The following is a 15,688-nucleotide window of genomic DNA, read 5'->3' on the forward strand; positions in this document are numbered from 1 at the left end:
TAGAAATGCAGACATGTAAATAAAAGATAATGCATTTTTTCCCCGGGCGTATCACGGCAGCTGGATGAGCCAAATTGAGATTGGTTTTAACAACGCAGTGGTTTGTATAAACACAATTACAATTTGACGACTTTTTTTCTTACATTAATTAACAAGTTCTTTTCCGCTCACAGTTCGTCGATGATATGGCATCAGAGATTTGGGGAGAGGATATCATTGTTTTCCAACGACCATACGGATGAAATGAAGCCTTCATTTTCTTCTTAGGCTCGCTGGGTGATCATTTTAAAGCGTCAAAAAGCGGAAACAGGATTCCAAAGATGTGTAGCCAAGGTTTTTCCATGTAATAAAAAAACAAAACAAAAACACATTTGTTCTACACAAGCCAATAAAAATCGGCAAACCAGACCGTACGAAGGATTAATGCAGTTTTGATTGCTCACTTGGGGGAAACGTTAGGTTTGGAAAGCTTCCTTTTTGTCATAAATGGAAACACGTTGAAAGCAATTACCATGAATAATTATGGATCTAACTCATAACGACACATTTGAATAAAGTTCAAGTAAAACTGGCGAATTATCTGAAAAAAGCCCAGTGTTAAACAACCTGTCAACATGTTTATACTTAATGATGAAATGGACGCATCTTTACAGTGAAACACATGTGCGTTCTTGTGGTAACCCTTTATGGCAAATTCATGGACATAAGTGTATCACAAGTCCTGAAAATGGAAAGTAACATTTATCGAATGAGAATTTTATCCATGGTCTAAATTAATCACCGTTTTCTGACACGCCCCAGAATGCGAAAAGTATCTCATGGCTATTGCTTCCATGACAAGGACTCGGGATATGACGGCCTTCAATCATGCATGCACTCGCCATTAGGGGATGTCGAGTAAACGCAAAAAACAGTTGCCCATTGACGATGAGGTTGATCTCCAACATTATTTCAATCACGGCAGTTATTTCTCCAGCGGAAGATTGAGTGAACAATACTCAGTTGATGCCTTCGGTACATCTTCAACTGACTGGAATCGCTAGAACTCAAGGTGCATGTCTGACGCATGGCTGCTCCATGGAAATTTCATCGTAATTATTTTAAGCCCGAAACTATCAAATTAACTTGCAGCCACCAATTACCTGATATTTATAACAAATGAATTGGCATTTGTATCTGTCGATGAGGAGGTTGGACGATAACAATAGTGTCCATATCAGTAGCCATCCAAGGTTGATCGGCACGTGATAGTCTATTAAGGGAGCGGTAATACTGGTTGCTCGTAACAACAGCAACAGGTTTGTCCAGATCAGTACAATTTAAAAGGTTTGACTGAATAGGTTCACTGTCGTGTTGCACCTGATCTTCCACTTGCTTTTTCTATTTGCATGAATATAGAAATAAATGAATTAATATTAAATGCCACCGACAAGAAAGAAATCCAAATTTTGTTAGCATACAGGATAGGCGGATGGTCCAGATTCACAATGATGCTGTTGCATTAAGTGCTGCTCGTGAGCTGGTGGAACAGTACAATGTTAAATTTTTCTACGTTGAACGTCTTCTTACGTTACCCTTCAGGTCACGCTTACCTGAATTCCTATTGATAATAACATCCGGATCTTCGGTGCTTTGCTGATGTTGATCAACATTGGTAGCCACTGTCGTATCAGCTTTGGTCTCGTGGGTTTTACGGGGTACACGTTCACCCTGAGTAGAACGGGAATTGTTCCGACGGCGGAATCTGGCCACCAATGCGATGATGATGTATGCGATCACGATTGAAACCGGGATCCCACTGGCCATGCCTAGCATTGAAGCCCAACCTTCCGTCTCCATGATCACTAGTACAACAGAAAACAACAATAAAACAATAGTGAACTGTTGATGAGTTATTTTTGCGATAGGACAACACGACGATAGCAAATAAGTACTCGATCGTTGTCTTCTCTAAGTTCTAACCTGTTTGTTTATCAGCGATTTTGATGGTGTAGGCCTCCAGCTGGACAAAGGGGGATCTTCCACGTTGATTATAAGATGAGATTTGGATAAACAATTTCACGCCGGATTCCAAGTTGCCAACGCGCAAGTGTGGGTACCTTCCGGATTTATTGTAAAGCAGTACGGCCGACTGTGTATCAAAAATCTCGAATTGAAACAGTTGTGGATGACCGCCATCAAATCCCGGTCGGCACCACACTTCGACTGCATCGGCCGTTTGATTCAATACCGAGCAATTATTTGGCGGATCCGGACGCACTGTAGTACAAAAAATTTGTTAGCAAACACAACATTTCACGAGAATTAAAGTGAGACCTCCAAGGAAGATGCGGTAGACGCAAGGCTCTCGTTGTTCACCAACTGCGTTACGTCCCCAGCAGAGTAGACTTCCGTAATCGCGATCGGATTGTGGTGAGTAGGAAAGAATGCTGGTTCCATTTGCCTCCACACTGCCCTATTGTCGATGATAAAAGAGATTGGGTAATTCTGCTGAAACAAGGTCTGTGATTTCTAGAACTTGTGTCTTTGTATATAAACCGTTGGTTAAAAAATTCATGCGTTTTCCAACGGGGTTATATTTCTTGTTCACTACCTCAGCAAAGCCGTTGTTTTGCAATATTTGATTTTCCTGTAATTCTGTCACATCTAACATCGACGTGTTGAACGCCCATCGGTGCGAGTGTGCCTGTAATTTGTTCGATCTCTATTTAAGCGAATTATTGTTAAGATAAAAATTTGTGTCGTACCGGTGGAATGGCATCTGTCTGGCACTTCACGGTAACCGCGTCTTGTTTAGCAACTCCGTACAGAATTTTTTGACCTGGACGGCAGACCGGCTGAACTGGACAACCACAAAAAGGATGACAGCCGGGACACGTAAGACAAGTTTATTGTGTTAGGTATTTCAATTTGCTGGTGTTTTAACTTACACATGACACGGAGTTGTACTGCATTGCTGAACCCGCTGCCTTCTGCGTTAACAGCACTGCAAGAATAACGTCCGGAATGGAACCGCGAAACTCGACGAATAACAAGACTTTGTTCTACCATGATGACTCCAGCCGACGCGTTTTCTTTTATGTTGTGCCCCTGATATGAAATTTTATCATCGTTACATTTTGATTAACTAGGAAATCTTAAAAGTTTATATGCATTTCAGTTGCAGCTCTGTTTAATTGGCCATTACCGTCGATGGCTAAGACGAGGGATTCAATTACACAATCATAAGTCTACCTGCTGACAGCGGCATAGCTGCTGATAATTGAGTATAATGTGTATGCATGTTTGCAATAGACTGAACCTATCCAATTAAATTTGATTTGCTTTAGTCGAATCGAGATGACATCATGTAAGGTATCATGTTAGCCATAAGAGGTAAAACAACCGAACAAATGGGAAAAAACTAGTAGTGCTTTTCCTTCATGCAGCCTCCATTTCACGATGTCAGAGAATGCACCATTTGAATATTACAATCCTTTTCCTTCCGCGAAATACACGAAATCTTTTTTGCAAATATCTACGTGTCTGTTGACTTCCGTCAGAATCAATAAAACAACAGAATAAAAAAAAAAAAGAAATGGAATCCCGGAACAGTATAATTAGATCCTATCTCTCTATGATAAGACAACAGTCACCTCGTGAGTCCACGTGAAGCGATGAGGAGGCGGATTAGATCGAACGCGACATTCGAAATAAACGTCATTGCCTTCGGCAATTGAATCCGGATTCAGACTACGGCCCAGTTCTAGTTGCGCCGTCGGTGCAACTGTAATAAAGGCATAGTATTGAATAGAAGGTGCGCTACTATTATGTCATGAATAATTAACACTCTGTAAAAAGCAGTTCATCGACCTCAAGAATTATAAATAAATCGATTTGCCAAACCAAGCATGGTACCTCTAGAAAGAGGTGAAGTGAGAAAAAAAAAATGTCTATAGTCGAAGGGAATTCTCTAATTAAATTGTGTTCTACGTGTGTGAGAGACAACACGGCGGAAAAAGACGGGGGGACGATGGTGCAGGCGACGTGCAGTATTATTATGGGGCTACGCCCAACTGGGGAGGTAATCACACGCGCATTAAACATAGAATGTAGCATCAGCATCAGAGATTGTGCTGGGCTTGCGGCCTTGTCGGTTTTATTGCATCTATCGTTGAAGCGGAAAAAAAAGGGGAGATCGATGGTAAAATAAAATGGGCCTCGTCACATGATTGTTAATAATATTGCTACGACATTTTCGCACTGACGATTCTAATTTATAAAATGAGATTCCCTTTTTGTTATCGAGGTATTTTGCTATGGCAAGCCGCGTCTTTATGAAACAAGGCTTGATGAAAGGTGAGAAACAAAAGAATGGCGTGAATAATGAAAATTTTCGTTGGGATGTACCAGTGTCACATAATTGTAGGTGTAAACGGACGGATCGATCATGCAATTCAGCGACATCTTAATAGACTCCATGAGCACTGCCCGTCAATGCATTCGAATAGGCCACTCTATCGATTTAAAAAAACAACAATTTTCTTTACTGCTGTTTGACGAACAGCTCAAATCTAATATTTTCTTTTTCTCTTGTTTTACAACCAGAAGTCTGTTATTGGCAACAAGGTTAACTGGCCTTGAAGGGGCCTGGCCTGGAATAGGGCAACGTCAAAGTTGACTTTGCTACATCCAACTTTGGGTTAACCACTTGGAAATTGGGCTCGGACATGTTCGACAACGATTCAAGACCAGTTTTAGTGCAGGTCTAAAGCTAAGAAGAAAAAAAAAAAGGGAAGGACTTACAGTGGACGATGAGTTTTCGACGAGTCTGGACGGACGACGTTGACTCGTTAGTGTCGACACTGCCATTGCTGACGTCTAAAAGCGGATTGACGGCTGAACAAATCAATTCGGCGTCGTGATCTTTGGCCGATGGAGTTAGCTTTAAGGTACTCGTTGTGTTGCTTCCGTCGCTCGTCATCTGCATATCGTGCAAATGAAAAGAAAAAGAAAATGAATTTTTATTATTTTATCGTTGACGTCACCCTAGCTGGCTGGCCACTGGAATAACATCATTCAGACATTATGCACCACTGTTGAATGCAAAAGTCAGTTCAAGGAGATTAAGCCCTAGGCGGCACACTCGGATTACATCGTAATCATCTGCGGGGTAGGAACACGACAAATCTTGTCTATTGAAAATGTTAAGAAATTACCCGTTCTTGCGCTGGTTGCAGAACGGAATTAAGGTACCAGCGAAGGTTGACGGAAGGACGAGATCCTCCAGTGACACACTCGAACGTGTATGACTTGCCAGCAGACAGCGGCCTTTCCGCACCGGTGATCACGACCCACAAAGGTCGCACTGAAAAAAATATTCATTATTACTAAGAGAATACAAGCAGTTGAACACCCTACAATCAGTACAAGTCCATCGCCAATATGGCAAACAATCGATCAAATGGAATGAGAAGAATTTGGATGTTGATCAAATCAACAGTCAATTTATCCCACACTCACATCATTAGGTAAAAGGATGCCATTCGGGTCACGTAGCAATGTAATAAACGGACCCCTATACGACTGTTCCTCTGTACCAAGTAACATTCCTGATCTTTAAAGAAGGTATAAATAGAAGGCGGAATGGAAATCGTGGGCCGAGTACCAGGAACAGATGCAATGCCTAGCTACTCGAGACGGATTAAGTCGGAGGAATCCACCAAAAACCTTTATCCATCCACTTTGCTGGATTAGATTTTAGTCTGAAAATGTTCTCTATTTGATTAAAAATTCAATCTTATTTTTGAGCGATACGTCGACTCGTGTTCGGGAGAAGACGCACGATGCATTCCGAGCATTAAATTGTAAGGAAACATAGAATTCGACTGACGTGAAAAAGATGCAGCTTGCCTGTCTCCTAAAAGCCTTTTTTATTGAATTAGGATATCCAAAGTCAACTTCCAACATCAACATCCAACTAAAACATTCCCCGGAGAACAAAAATTTAGTCCCGTGTTTAAGCGATTGCAAATATAAACCCACGCACCCCCAAAAAAAGTCAACATTTTCGGCCTGATACGAAAGGAAGTTCACGTCCCATGTTGCCCCAATACAGGACCATACGTCTAAAGGCTTGGGAAACGTGAAAAGTATATCTGACATCTATTACGTACAAAGCCTCTTAGAAATGGGAAGCACTTGAGCCGACTTTCCTTCTTCTTTCAATATCAGCACCAAACTGGCCATTTTACGCGCTACGATAATCTCGACCCACTGCGATTTGAAGATGGTCCCTCTAACGTTAGTACAATCCAGACTTTTCCTACCGTTACGCAGTCAGCTAGCAGTTACTGACACCAGCTGATCACTAAAGATTGCTAATCAATTTTCCACTTGACGCATGTGGCCCCTGACGCACCGAGCGTAAGCGATTGTTGCACCATTAGAGAACCTCTCGAGTTATGTGCTGGTGGAGGAGATCGACTGATGGGTTTACGAGTGTACTTTGCCTTCTGCAGTAGTTAAGGCTATTTTATTTGACTCTCTTTCTCTCCTTTATGTCTTATCCGGCTCTAGATTGCCCATCTATCCGAGTTTTGGATTGATGATACCCACAGAAAGCCGAATGGGCCCTCCAACATCCAGCTGGTGTCTCCCCTCTTCTGGTTGTAATCTTGAGATGCTAAATAATATAAGTGCAGAGAACAAAGAATAAAAAAAAAAGCCTTCAAACAGATATGAAATCGAGGCCCTATGACTCCATAACATTTATACCTTCTAAAAATGTGATAGACATTTCATTCAGTGAATATCTTTTCAGTAACATGACAGCCTCGGTATTCACTGAATAGATTTTTAGTAGGACGTGTGGGACCAAGTCATTCATGAGTCAACTACGTGGGAGGGAGTTTACTTTCTCAAATCCCGATACTACGATGATACTTACGTACGCGTCAATCAAGCAGAAATTAGGACAACTTACGATTTAGGTCGAGCTGAACGCTGGAAGCGATCGCGTGTTGGTGTTCACGATGATGGAAAGATGAGTGTTGTTTCTGGTACCAATAGGGCTGCACCGGATAGGATGGTGTATCGTTGCGAACACCAAAGTAATTAGACGCTTGACACCGGAGAGTAGCGTGCAAGTGACGTCGTTCTAGTTTCGGAATCACTAGGATATTTTGAACCACAGTTTCTGACGTAGAAATGTAAGTGTAATCCACCAATTTATCGCCCAGCCACCAAGTCACTTCTGGAAGTGGTCGACCTGTTTTACATAGAACGCAATCAATTAGCGAAATCAATTAAGAAACGGAATGAATGAGACCTCCGGTGACGATGCAGTTCAGTGAGAGCTGATCGCCTTCATCGTAAGGGCCTATGACAGACGAGACTTGTCGATTGTCTTCGATGATGCGGATCTTTTGCGGCGGAACTATAATTTTGAACACAAAATAAAAATAAGCATAATTCTTTCACGCAGACAATCAAATCAATAAATAAAAGGATGCGATATTTTACCAACAACGGTGAGCTGGACGAGAACATTGCGCGTTGGTGATCGGCCAAAATCGACTCTGCAACGATAGACGCCCTCATCTGGATCGACCACATTATTCAATAACAAAAGAGCCGGGTGACTATCGAACTGGAACTGAATTCTGCTTTTGGACGGCGGTTGGCCGTATTGCTGTTGCTGCTGCAACAAAAACATTTGACTGTCATGCTGAGTTTGTTGCTGACGATAGTTTTCTCTGGAACGTCGAGCGTCGTACCTACGTGCATACGTAAAATTCATTAGTGACGGACTTCTTGCAATTCACCACTCTCTTTCATGGGGTTTAGAGTATCGATTTTTCGATATTCGATGCTTTTGTTTCAGCCAAACAAATTGGAATCCCGCGTGATTGAAAACGAGGCACGATTTGAATTTGGGATCGTCTTACTGATTCACGTCATTTGTACATTCAAAACGATGATCGTTGTGACCCCAAGCATGGTGCGAGCGCAATGATTTATCAAGATAAGTATTCATGCAAGGTAACCATGACTGCTGTCGTGCCTGCTACTTCCAATAACCTATGCATTACAATGGACTGAAATGCTCTATTCGAAGGGTCAATACGAAAATACGATGTATATGGCAAAGTTTATGGTCGTCATTGATGCACGTTGTACACAACCGTGATCGACAGCAATAAATCTCTCGCTTTGCTCGTTTCAAATGCCAATATCCAATCACACACAAAGAATGCTGCGCGTTTTTATCTTGTTTTGTTTTTTAGCATCAGTTATAAGGAACTGAATTATTAGCGAAGTCGAGTGACTGGCCAACTCAGCGCACACATTTTGATGGTAATAAGTCGACTTACTTGTAAATGGGAAAGTCCGAGTCGTTTTTGTACCAGAGAACGAGATAGAGCGAGTCGAGCGTGGGTGGTGTAATGTCACACGGCAGTACGGCGGTCTTCCCACTTAGGACTGTCACCTTCTCTAGTTGGATTGCTGCATAACAAAAATACGTGGTTAGTAAAACGTTATTTAACATCCGAAAACTGGGAAACAAATGACGATCAAGTAGCATCTATTGCTTTCACATCTACAAAATTGGGATATCGTGATTGATTTCTGTACGAAACAAAAGATAAAAGCAAGGATGATTAAAAGCAATTACGATCGTAATTTGAATCTGGGAGTGAAGTTAAGAACACAAAGAGTCTACTAGTGATTTCATCAAGTAGATTACACTAAATGATAGTAACAAACTGTTCAACGAACTGGACCATTCAGATTTATAAAGGATTGCAGAAGCCATCCTAGATCAAATCTTTATTGTGTTATAACCGTGCAGTTTAAATCCCCATTCCTGTTCAGCATTATCGAACAAATATGCCTTCTTTTTGTTGTTTTTTTGTCTAAAGACAAAATATTTTGACAGTAAAATGCACTCTTCATTGTAACAAAGAACAAACAAGTTGCGCAGGTAAACAGAAACCCTTTTGTGCACAAGAGTTTATCTCTAAAGGCAAAATTTCGAACAGTATGAGCTTTGTAGTATCGCCTGAATTACATTGAGCCTTTGGTATTTGCTGAAGGTTACTGAGTGTCATCCCCAACCCTTCCAATGAAAACATAGCGTACCATTCCAACAAAACAGAATTCCAAATAGAAACCTTATTGTCTAGAAGGGTGAATAGTCGGATATTAGCCTCAAGTTCTAGATCTCCATATTTCTCTCTTTGTTGTGTGTCCATTGTCCGACAAAGGCCTAGGACCATCACCTAGGACACTGTCTCTAGAGACCACGTTATGCAGAGCACACGTGTTTATTCATATTCCACGATGCGGGCTCTGCGCATTTGCTGCATTTCAAATTGGAAAACAGACAACATCAGTCACACAGCTGCCCACTTTCCCAAGCATCCAACCAGGAACGGATATTTCCATCTTCTTCCCCTTTATTCCGCTTTCCCTAGATGACAATAGATGAGCAGCCACACGTGATTCGATTCAATATCGTAAAACAAAAGGACCTAAGAATCACTAAAAAGAAAAGGGATATAACATGTCAACCCGTCTTATTATCGATCATGCCCACTTCATCTCTTGCCATTACTCGGGAATGACGTACCTATGTCCCAATTTAGATCTAAATTACACCGCCAGAGCTGTTCAATAATTGAATGGAGAAAAATTGACGGACGATTGCGGCATCTGGTCAACCAGTCTGCCCAAATTGACGTCTCTCAAGACATTACTGCAGTTCCTCTTTTACTGATTTGTGTTGTTAGAGGTGATGAGTTTTTTTCCGGTGGAGCCTCTTGACCAACACCCCCAAAGAAAAAATACGCGTTAATTAAAAAAAAGGAAAATCGACGCACAAATTCTGCACTCGAAGTGCTTGACTTGACAATGAAACGCGAACAATGACAATCCAACAAAATATGACGAGGAACAAGTTTGGTGCTCTACAGTGTTTAATAACTCACGGTTCGCAGGATTCGAACTACTCGTTAATGAAGTCTTGTTCATCATCGAACGATCTGTCAATGCTGTCCCGTGTACTGTAGGCGTCGCTGACAGTGAAACCGACTGCGATACAGGACACAATACATTTTTTACTTGCGATCGAGTTGCAATACTCAGAAGAAACACTCAATTACATTGTGCAGTCAAGCAGGAACGTGTTCTCACTGCAATGCTTAATTGCTCCTCTGCATTTAGAGTGAAATGTTACGTCTAGTAGGAAATGGTATTCGGTAAAGGTCACTTGTTTGTTATGGATTGTTGTACTGCAACTGGGGATTTTAATTTTAATGTTAAACACACAAACTACATTTAAATGTTTTCCTTTTACGCATGAAATTCATCTTGCGGGATTTTAGCTTAATTATTTCACAAAGATTATTGAAGCAAAATAGGAAAGACGCGCAAGTCCGCCTGCCAGCCGGACATTGATCCATTCGACTTTGTAATTCAAAACTTATTTATAGAATCATGCGAGGAACAATGCATCCGCAAATCCAAACCTGAATTTCACGAACTAGCAAACGCATTGTCTTGCTCGTTCAAGTTTTGGTTCTGGCCGCACAATTAACGCGCTTTTCTATTATACGGTGGGACATGACCTATCTCGTGTAGACAGTCAACCGTCTGTCGACTTGTGGTGAGAATTGGTGTTAATAGCAAGTCAAGTTTCTATACAGCACATTGTAATAAAGGCAATCTAAACGACAGCAATGGCTGTCTATAATAAATTGCGCCGTCACATATAATAATGTGATCGAACTCTGGTATGCCACACACGCACCATTTCAATGGGCAGCAATTATGACGTTGATTGACGACCGCATTTCCCTATTCAATAAGTGATGCTATCCGAAGCATGCCAACATCAGTAAAAAAAAAAAAAAAAGAGGAAATCATCGGCTTCAGGTAAACGAAACTTCAAAAATGAAACGGATATTTGAATAGTGTTGGAGAGTAATGCACCAATGCACGCTAGAAAAATTCAGGTCCAAACCAATGATTTTCTCCATCGATTAGTTCTTGAATTGTTTTCTACGACATCTGCGTAAATTATCTCGGCAAAAAAGACTTGTAAGCAAGAGAATTTAACCATTTCTTAAGTTCTCCTCTAACTTGCTCCCGTTTCAATCAATATGGCCTCGTTGTGTAATTTTTTTCTTTTTCAAATGAAAAACAAAGACGAAAATGCTTATCAACAGCAACATCCAAGGTGTCTCGCTAAAAGTTATCGGGCTACTATTGTGCAGTGTTCACTAAAGTCCATGACAATACAGTTCTACATGTCTAACTTTTCTATATGGCCACCTTAGACTTGGCTATCTACTTGTTTCCGGATCCACCTCTTCTCGACTTGGGTTTTAATAAATCGTTATTTAAAGAAAAAACGAAAAAAAAAGAGAAAAGAATAACAAGGCTGTACGTGTTCTATCGATCGTGACGCTTTTAAAAGCGACCTATTATCATCAGCTCTATGCCGTCATCATTTCCCCCTGAGTTTGCCGGGTTTGACTGTTGAAAAAAATAATAATAATCTGGGACTACTCAATCAATAAATCACATGGATAAAGATGGCGAAAAAAAGTTGGCTGAACATATTCCCACTCTTAACCTTTTACCGTTTCAATTTTTTAACCCCCAATTATCGAAGAGTGAATGGTTAGCACGAGATGGTTATTTAAAAACAAGAATAAAATGACATGAAATTTTTAATGACGATAGCTTGCATGATCTTAAATAAATTCTTCTCTCTATAACATAGAAGCTTCAATTTAGCTGATGACGTCTAATTAAAAATTTAGACAGCTTTTGCTGTCTACTAGGGTATACGGCTGCTTTGTGGCCCTTTATAATGGACTATTTAAACTAATGCAACATGACAACAAAGGATTTTAAGAGCGGCAGCCTGGATTTAGCGGCGTACTGGGCCTATCCAAAGAAATCTATTCCGGCGGATGGAAGAGAAAGATAAGGAAAACAGGGTTAATTCATAGTAATACGAGCTGTTATATACATGCCCGTTCCTGTTTTCTTTTTTCAAATTCACCGAATACTTTTGTACACAACTATATTTTTTTTTAACTCCTAACAACGGCACGGCTCAAACTGAAATACGTTACTTTGTGTGTACGACAAAAAAAAAAGTATTCAAGCCTACAACAACCAATTTGTAAAACGAGTCGCTAATTGTTAATTAAAAAGAGTCATCGCCGGAAGGCACACAGCTCATTGGCTCCATTTTCGCAAGACTTGACGGCTGATAATAGCATATAGCGCAGCTACATGATAGGCAGGCCCTCAGGAGAAAGGAAATAGCAACTGGATCGAAATCCCATCATGGCAAAATCAAGAGTATCATTCAGCTGTGAATAAAAGCTTCCGCATCCGGACAATTTGCTGGAAATGCGCATCGTATCCGAAGAAGAAAAGACAGAAGCGCGTGACATATATAAAAAAAACTTACATTCGTCGTCGGCGATGACATCAGCTAGTTGGAGTAGAACAACATACAGGGCAAAAATCAGCAACGGCCTACGTAGATCCATCGTCATTGATGTCTAAAAATTCAGCAGCCGCAGTCCTTGGAAGTGTTTCCTTAGCTATGACAGTCCTATACGCTGGAACGGTCCAATACACTATTGAACGTAAGAGAAAATTAGCTATTCGAAATAGAAAGACACAAATAGAAAGAATATAAATAGAATCTAACAATCCTATTATTCAAACGATGTATCTTCAATCTGAAATGAATTAAATAGTAGTACTGTTTAACTGTAGAAGTTTGTAATTCGTACTTGATTGTAATCCCTAGTTAAACTAAACGACATAAATCAGTTACGCAAGTACTGTCATAACTCATTCAATTACAATCTGACCTCGATACGTATCCTTCGCCCTTTAAATCCGTATCAGACTTATTTACCATTGAACGTTTAACACAAATCAGCGTAACAAGTGGGAGACGGAGAAAGACACTGTTTTACCTAATCTTCTGAAATGTCGTAACTTCCGTGACGACAATGTTGCCTAGTAAAATTTCAGTGGGAGACAAGTCAACCCACATTTAATCCCCATAAAGGAATTGTAATCCGCCAATCAGTTCCATTTCGGGAAATGTCCGTTGTTCAATGCGCAGCTGATTGGACTGGATGACGGGCGACAAACTCAGTAACTTAAACACGACATCGTTACTTTGTCCGCCATGTCATTGAATTCCCTCCTACCATTTACCTTGTTGTTTGTCGAGTAACCTTTCAGTTGACATCGGTTGTAACGTTCTTATTCTCCGCCCTTGCATCGTTGTAATCAGATATAGGATAAATTCACGCTATCTTCCACTCGCAAACAACGAGGTACAGGACCAAACATTGCCGACAGAGGCCAAAATTGCAGTTTGTTCCATAGCTATTGCCGTATTTACGTATGTTCCATTTGCAGATTAGTATGGGCGAAACCTGACATGGAATATCCTTTTTCTGGCGGAAGAGGCGGAGGGGAATGGGTGAAAAAGTATTTGTTTACATGTCCAGACTAAAAACAAAAAATTGTTTTCCTTTCCTTCTTGCACTATCGCTCGTTTTCTTCCAACTAGAACTAGCTGCACGCACTCATTTAAACGATGCTTTACTAGAGAGCCAACTGACAACACATGTCTTCCCTTTCCTTGCACAAACTCTTCAGTCCATGAAAAGTAACAAAAAATGGCGAGGAATAAAAAGCATACAATACTATTGCATGCGGCCGTGAAGCGGGACAAGCGCTTATGGCGAATGCAAGACTCAACTCCCTGTCGTGTTTTTCATGCCATGCATCTCGCATCATGGAAGATGTTATACACCCACTATTCCTGTACATGCCTGTTGTGTAGAATGAGCTGCTAGATCCAGGAGGACCAGCAGTTTCACTGAAATGCGTTCCTGTCCCAGCCGAAATGAATCAAAGGGGAACGATAGAGAGAGAGAGTGAAAAGCGGCATCTCCGTATACCTTAAACCGTAACGAACAGCTGAATGGATGGCAGGAAAACATAACCTCTGATAATTTAGAGAACCTATTTTTTAAAAAGAGGGTTGTGTTAGCAGATGTCTAGGACGTTCAGTGGGCAGAGCAAACATTATTTATAGGTAGTCTCAATGCTGAAATAAGCTCATCAAGTACAACTCGGTATTTTAAAAGGAAACCAGGGAACGAAATTTCGATAAAACTTAAAGGAGAGATCGTTAAATCGTCTTCTGCAAAAACTGGCCGCAAACGTGGGATAGCGAAACAAGTGATGTTGGACACTATGCTAACTTAAACGAAAAATTCTATTCGACGCAGTGAATCGATCTTTTCAACGATGCAGATAGTTCACAACTCTCTAACTAACACTGCTCAACAATCTCATCGCATTTTGCAGTTCTTTAGCGTTTCAACCTTTAAATATTTGTATTCACAAAGTCGACCAGCAACGACAAGAGGCAAACTCAAAATCAATTTTCGTTGCCGTTTGGCACAAGTGAATACGCTGACGCCTCCGCCAAAGTTAGACAGCAAAAAATAATCGATTTCTATTTTTCATTGAAAGTCGTCTGTCATTCATGCTCTTTCCCGTTATAAGCTTAATCTTTAAAGTCTTCCAAGTTACTTGGAACCTGCTTGACATTGAAACCGGTACAATAAATTCTTGGAAAAATTATGCCCAACTGCAACGGGCAAGAAAACCTTAGATTGCCATATGAACGCAAGCTAAATGGATCAGAAAACGATCGGTGTCAAATAGTTAAAGGAGTGACAATTTGGAGAAAAATATGGATTCACAAAGAACTAGCTTGGTTTCACACCCACCTTCTAAACCCTTTCGCAGCACGAAATGCAGTTAATGGTATTAGATTGAGCCGCTAAGGACCGCGTGTTGTCGATGGTGACAGACTCACTAACGTGGACAAGTTGAGGACAAACGAAAATAAACAGAATAGACAAGTTTGGAACTAAACTTAGCGAGGGTAAGTACCTTGGGAAAGACCAAATACTAAGACGCTGCAGCCAATATACCAGTAAGGATATTGATGTTACAAGATTGCATACCTTAACAAAAACTTTTGGCGCCAACGTCGATGGACTGTGATCGAAATATCAACAGATCCCAAACACCAGAAATACCGGGAAGGAATCGTGATTCACTGCATTGTTTGACGGAAATCAAAATGCCGATTGCTGTACCTCAATCACAGTTGACAAAAATCCATCAATTAAAAATGTTTTTAAGTCTAGAATTCGTATGCACGAATAAAACTCACTTCGAAGCGAAGAGCAAAACTCAAACGTGTAGACAGCGTGACGACAAAAGACCAACTGGTCGAGCTTGACTCTTCTCTCGCTTTATATACCCTATCTCTGCCTCTGTTCTGCGTACCCTACGGCGTACACGTGTAGTCTTTCCGCCATCATGGCCGATAAGAGCTTTGTAGATTACGCCTGTAGCCTACGTTCACCTAAACATGCATTTTGCATAGCATATATCGCCAAGGTTTTTGAAATTAAACCTAACGTGACTATATATTTAGGTCTGCCAGAGTTTTCTTTGCCGTTAGAATTTAACTCACTGTTTTAATATTTTTTAAAGAGTTTTTCCTAAAATAGCTCTGGCAAACGTTTCGCACGAAACTTCGTCTGCTTAGTTTGCCTTCCTTCAGGCTCTG

At 40.8% G+C, this 15,688-nt stretch overlaps 1 protein-coding gene across 5 annotated transcripts; it reads right to left on the reverse strand.

Moving 5' to 3' along the window:
• Positions 1-323: 323 nt before the first annotated feature.
• On the reverse strand, positions 324-15,409 carry LOC116928281 (nephrin). 5 transcript variants are annotated; one of them, XR_006650184.1, is made up of 20 exons: positions 15,287-15,409; positions 15,075-15,203; positions 12,473-12,644; positions 8,355-8,487; positions 7,504-7,757; positions 7,310-7,417; positions 6,965-7,249; positions 5,199-5,347; positions 4,786-4,963; positions 3,636-3,766; positions 2,931-3,090; positions 2,748-2,842; positions 2,594-2,686; positions 2,317-2,455; positions 1,963-2,259; positions 1,593-1,844; positions 1,461-1,519; positions 1,143-1,380; positions 782-1,070; positions 324-721 (listed from the first exon to the last, which is right to left on the reverse strand). XR_006650184.1 is itself a non-coding variant. In XM_045177793.1 (14 exons), the coding sequence occupies exons 2-14, from the start codon at positions 12,558-12,560 to the stop codon at positions 1,958-1,960; spliced, it is 2,115 nt and encodes a 704-aa protein (XP_045033728.1). In that variant the 5' UTR covers positions 12,561-12,644; positions 15,075-15,339. The 5 variants fall into 5 exon arrangements, 1 of the variants encoding a protein (XP_045033728.1); XR_006650185.1 differs by having other exon boundaries at positions 15,075-15,209; positions 15,287-15,332; XR_006650183.1 differs by having other exon boundaries at positions 15,075-15,339.
• Positions 15,410-15,688: the final 279 nt, after the last annotated feature.

Source organism: Daphnia magna, linkage group LG8 (genome assembly GCF_020631705.1).
Source record: "Daphnia magna isolate NIES linkage group LG8, ASM2063170v1.1, whole genome shotgun sequence".
In the NCBI taxonomy this organism is placed as follows: Eukaryota; Metazoa; Arthropoda; class Branchiopoda; order Diplostraca; family Daphniidae; genus Daphnia; species Daphnia magna.

Coding starts and splice junctions, on each gene's coding strand:
- LOC116928281 (XM_045177793.1), bottom strand. CDS start 12,560: ATGACGATGGATCTACGTAGGCCGTTGCTGATTTTTGCCCTGTATGTT. Junction 7,758..8,354: donor TCGGACTTTCCCATTTACAA/GTAAGTCGACTT, acceptor GTATGCACGTAG/GTACGACGCTCGACGTTCCA. Junction 2,456..2,593: donor AAAACAACGGCTTTGCTGAG/GTAGTGAACAAG, acceptor CATCGACAATAG/GGCAGTGTGGAGGCAAATGG.